Source organism: Mya arenaria, chromosome 10, assembly GCF_026914265.1.
Source record: "Mya arenaria isolate MELC-2E11 chromosome 10, ASM2691426v1".
NCBI classification, from domain to species: domain Eukaryota; kingdom Metazoa; phylum Mollusca; class Bivalvia; order Myida; family Myidae; genus Mya; species Mya arenaria.
In genome coordinates, this window is record NC_069131.1 from 15,678,463 (window position 1) to 15,684,462 (window position 6,000).

A 6,000-nucleotide genomic window follows, 5' to 3' on the forward strand; every position below is an offset into this window, starting at 1 on the left:
TACTTTTTGTGTCAATATATGAGAAGAAAATAAATACGCACATAATGCATCATTTCCGACTACAAATTGTTAAAAATTTCTTGATTGAGTAACCCTCAATCCTCCTGCAAACGCGTCTTAGTAACGCCCCCTTCTAACGACAATTCCTGGATCCGCCCCTGGCCATTTTATTTTTTGTTTATCAAACGGTACACATACCAAGTGACTGAAGCTGAATTTCATTTAATAAATGAGATGGTCTGTAAAAGATTTCTGATGAATATCCTATGAAATTTGCAGTCCTCCCGTTTCGACCGGTCATTGTTTGTGGATTTATTACACACAATTATATAAAAGTAACTGTCAAAAGTAAGATATATATAATTTGTCCCCCTAATGCCATAAAATATGGATGGTCCCCTTAATGCCTCAAAAATAATATAATATATACACTGGTCTCCATAAACCCTTCGACATATATACCTGTCCCCTTAAAACCTGCAACATACTTACAAATTATTAAGGAGACCGCAAATTACGTATATTTTTTGTTAATTAATTTAAGAAGCCCAAATCTTGTACACATAATAAATGATCATTTCAATACTTAATTATCAACAAAAAAGCAAAATAAAGTATAAAACAAAAAATATACAAATTGTCTCCTTAATGCGGTAAAATACATACGGTCTCCTTAATGCCCTGAGCAGATATATATATATATATATATATATATATATATATGAACATACCACTCAAAATTATTTTCTAAATTTAAATTGAATTTACCTTGATTATTATTGGAGGCGGCGTTCATGTGATCTAACGTATTTTTCGAATCAGTCACAACCTTCTCAAGTGTGCTGGTCTGGTTTCTCTCAACTTCCTCCATTAGCGAAACAAGTTTACGTTCTGCTTGCTCCTGTTTGTCCTTCATGACATCAACGACCGCGTGCAAACGTTCTTTCTCATCTTTGATATTGTTCAAATTCAGATCCACTTTTTCGCCCAATTTTTCAAAAGCGAATTCCATCCGGATCAGTCTCTCGAGGATCTTTTCCTCATAGTCATATTTGGAGCACGCTGGACAGGATGGCTCCGAAGCCACGGTTGCGCTGACCAATAACAACAGTTGAAATAGTCCAGTCATTCTCCTACAAGCATTCATATGACGTTACTGTTAGCTGACAGGTTTGGCGAATGTTTAAAAACGAAAATCGTTAGATATAAAGAACAGCTCTATATTACTGAATGAATACCGTATTTTCTCAAATTATCTAAACTTAAGCAAAATGGTGCCAGGTGGATAGGCGGCACAATATGACACATTGCAATCCCGCGTACCATTTTTAAATTATGATAATATCAAGTTATCTGAATTATCAAAACATAATATATTTACGATTTCCTTTTCGCTCCTTTCCAAACATGCAATCGTATTTTGTATTGTTTCCACTACCTGGTAATCAGCTTAGGTATTGACTTACATACTAGTTGTATTTTTGCATATTATGATACATTTGTTTTTAATTCTTTCGCAAATGAATTGTTGGTTATATATTGTTGGTTATATACTCATTAACGACGGAATATGTTTTGTCCAGTTAACAAAAGATTAGGCAAAATTTTAAACAGGGCTTTCGACAAACCATTCCAGATTGACTTTAAGTAATACTACGGTAGTTTTAGAGTTCTTGGAACATTTTTTACCTGAAACAGTTAAACTGTGCTAAAGGCCTATGGTGTGATTCAAGAAGATGTAAAGGAGCCGCGACAAGCAGAAAGGACTTGTTTAGTAAAGGTTTGAATTCATACCGTTTTTGAATTATATTAAATATGTTATATACTAATAAGAAAGTTAATTAAATTCATAAAATGACCTTAATAATAGCCTTTGCCTTCATATTACCTTTTGTGTATATCGTATTGTCCGCTTACTTCATACAAACTATCATAAACATTTCGTTTGTCGCGGCTTATTGTTAGAAATATAACACGTGTTTTTATAATCAGTTTTCAAACATCTGCGTTTGTAATTTGCAGATAAAATTTATCCCACACGAAACCTAAAGCAAAATTAGATGGATGTGGCATGGGACTGATTTACAACTTTTTAAGTATCTCCTTGCAGTGCAAACACCTGTGCAAAACATTCAAAAATTGTCTGGCATAGCTATGTTCAGATTGTATTTTTGTAATTTGACATGTCTGTTATGCGTTTCAAAATGAAACCAATGTTATTGCAAGCTGTGTCCTTGGACAGCAAAGTATTTGTGCCGTGGTTAACTTGATCCAAAGGTTATATTCAGCAGCCATTTGTATAAATTTTAAAACGTAGTCCGTATGTTATATTATGGCTTGTTTGTATATCTAAAGGCTTGGTTTGGTTAAAAGTAAATATTGGATAACCAATGACAAGTCAACTAATAATTTTTGCTAACTTTATCCTTTCCATACAGTTAAACAGTTTTATACAATGCCATCTTGTGTCCATATGGTCTCCATGATGAACGACTAGACTGGTACATGTTTTGTTTGGCTATTTTCTTTGAATTAAAAATATATTGCCGTCGGGTCTAGCTTCATGAACAATGTAGTAGTAATTTGAAGGTACCATGGTGTCATATTTTCTTTACTTTGCCTTAAAGTCGAGTGTGTTGATCTCATGAAATAGGTAAGTGGAAAACTTTGTTCTTGGATGAACTGCACTAACGCCATTTAAATTCCACGTTAGAAAACATCAGATATGTAAACAGTATTTTTCCCAAACATTTTTAAAAACACGTAGGAAGCTAAAATATGAGATGATGAGAGTGAATGCGTAAATGATAGTTGAGCCAAAAGGCTTCCTTATTTATAAAAATATACATTTACAACCTTGACCCAATATCCATTATAACACGATATTCACAACATATGTTAAAAAGCTCAAGTCTTTGCACTCTTAGAAACTATTTAGACGATATATTCTATTATAGGTTAGAATTTAATAAATTTCGTTGTGGTTTATAAGAAAATATCATTCATTAGCCGACAAATATAATGGTTGATAAAAACAGGCAATTTATCAATATTTAAGAGTCAAGTTAAATGCATTGAAAAGTTTCGAGTTTGAAATGTTACAACAAAAAACTATAGTCATTGTTGCACGCCTTAGCTTGGAATAAATTTGCAATTATCGTGTTTCGTTCTTAATGATAAGGAGAGAAACAGCTACGCAAATATAATTTCAAGACAGCAAAACAGACTAGTCGATCTTTTTCGAGGTCTTCTTGGAAGTGCGCGGATTCCTCGTGGGAAGATAATGGTGAAACGGGCTAGCAAAGTGAAAGTTGATGTAAAAGAACATTACAGATGAAGGAGATGAAGCCGATAATGAAAATAAAATTGAAAGTGAATGAAAAGGTTATTGACGACAATTAGAATGATCTGAATGAAATGACTAATAATACACATATATAAAGACATATGTACACAGACAAATACATTATGGATGACCATGAGCCATATCTCTATAAAAATCTTCTTGTTTAGGTCATGTAAGGTTAATGGCCTGGCCATTTAGATTTATAAAGCAAACAACCGTTACCGCTCTTATTGATGTCACGTTTCATACCAAATGTGTATGGAACTTGATGGGAATGTGTGTTTAAAAGAGTCATGCCGGGTCACTTAGTCAGTCACTTAGTGAAGACAACATTAGACTTTTTGAAACATGTTAGAAATGGGGTTTTTCAATCTAAGTGAGTCTACTTGTGTAATAACGGGTAAAAAACAACAACATCTTACTACAACACTGACTCCGAGACTCGAGAGACTATCTGCTCATGGCGAGCTATTGTAATATCTCGTCGTCCGTCGTCTAAAACTCACCTTACATAAATACAACATAAATATTAACCGTGAAGGGTCATCATTAAAACAATATAAAATTATTGTTTTCCTTGATTTCCATTCCAAATAAAATAACAAAGTAGTAAAATTGAAGGTTTTAAATCGTTACGAAGGAATAGAATGCCGTTTACCAAAATTGTTTAAGCTTTAAAATGCGATGCGTTAAAAAGCAAAATGAGCGTTAGTGGATGGTTTGTTTTATGTATTCTTAATGTCGTGAATTGAAAAGTGATCTGCATTACTGCGCAACCCAAATACCAAGGCACTGTTGGTCCTCGACACCTGTGATAAATTTTTCATAGAAATATATTTCCAGAGCAAAATTGCACTTGAGACCTGTATTTGTTTTGAAATATTTCTCAAGAATATTTAATGCTCTAGAAATATTTTCCTTAAGCATATTAAGCAATGTTATAATAAACATAATGCACAAAATAAAACGCTTTTAATAAGGATACAACGTTAGTATTTTGAGTAAGGCCTGGTTGTAATTTGTTAGCCAGGTACAAACTACAGGTGCTAGCTATTTCTCTACATCTGCGAAACATTTGAAAACACTACAGTTTGGGTTGCGGAGGACTACAGTTTACAATACATTAACCTACCAAGCATCTCCACCAATAGACAACAATGCACTGAAGCCATAAAAGCCACAATGTCTTCACTTATAACCTTACAATTACCACACAAATACGTGAGCTCCGTACAAGAGGCGAAATTATCATTGACCTACCAACCTTCCACGACTTCTCAGCAGACGTACAGCGATCATTGGAATCACCTTTCACAATAGTCTAGTCATCAGCACCTACTTATCGGACACAGGCTAAAAAAAGCTTCTTCTGGTGTGCCGGCAAACATCCGAGCTTATTTCCGATGGAAAATAGCCGAAGTGTTCCGAATGATAGAAGTCTTCACATTTGGGTCAATAGTTACTAAAGCTGCCTAAACTGCATAAATAGAAGTGCACCTATTTTATTTGGAAATGTGCATGTTCAAGGATTGATAAGAACCTTTTTGCATAGAGGTGCAGTAGATATTAAACTCCAGCTTATGATAAGAAATATAGGTCAAGAGGTGCAAAACTGTTTTACATCTAGTATAATGATGCTTTATGGATTAAGGAGAGTGACTGCACCATAAATGTTCCGCATCCTGATAACAAACGGAATCCATACGATTTTGTGAGAACGGAATCCATACGATTTTGCACATTAACAGAAACCATATGATTGTGTAAGAACAGAAACCACAAGTTTGTGTAAGGACGGTAAGCAAACGAGTATATATGAACAGAGACCATACGATTTCGTAAGAACAGAGACCATACGATTTTGCAAAAACAGAGACCATATGATTTTTTAAGAACAGAGACCATACGATTTTGTAAGAACTAACACCATACAGCGTTGTAAGAACGCAATCCATGCGATTTTGTTAACACAGAATGGTAACGATTTTATATGAATTGAATTCGTTGGATTTTGTAAGTACGAAATCAATTTGATCTTGTTAAACAGAAACCATACATATTTGTAAGAACGGTGACCATACGCATTTGTAAAAACGAGACCATATGATATTGTAAGTAGCATATAAGGGGCGTAGCCTGGCCAGAATTTATATGCAGGCTCGGTTATGTAGGGGGACCATGGACATACTCTCTACATACTCTTTTAATCTGGGATTCGCATAGGTGCATTTTCCCCTTTATCTTGGAATAAACAAATATCCCATACACATAAATAAAACAGCAAAAATGCTAAACAGAAAAACTTGCATTAACACCTTTATCGATATTACAAGTGAACAAGGTACGCATGTTGCCATAGACAATACGTAAATTGTACAGTAAAGGCAATACTCGATGGCTCGCATCATCGCTGAGCAATGCCCCCTTTTCGACTAAAACACAGGTATGTTTTTCTTCAGTCACAATCTCCGCTGCACGATGAAAGGCCTACTCTAGCATAGAATGATATACAAGGCTACAACATTAACACAGAAGGTTAAACCAATGTCAACTTTCAAGATAACTGAAGACAGTTTTTATCAAATTACACCGCATTCAATCTGCAACAATTTTTACGAGCGTTCACTGAAACTGAAAATGTTTCATTTCATTTA

General features: G+C 34.4%; 1 protein-coding gene across 1 annotated transcript in view; it reads right to left on the reverse strand.

Moving 5' to 3' along the window:
- Window positions 1–1,395, reverse strand: part of LOC128204234 (heavy metal-binding protein HIP-like) — a 29,519-nt gene extending 28,124 nt beyond the window's left edge. The window contains exon 1 of the mRNA XM_052905624.1: window positions 769–1,395. Within this exon, the coding sequence (XP_052761584.1) occupies window positions 769–1,147 (379 nt within the window). The 5' untranslated portion in view covers window positions 1,148–1,395. The remainder of the gene's footprint in view (window positions 1–768) is intronic.
- Window positions 1,396–6,000: the final 4,605 nt, after the last annotated feature.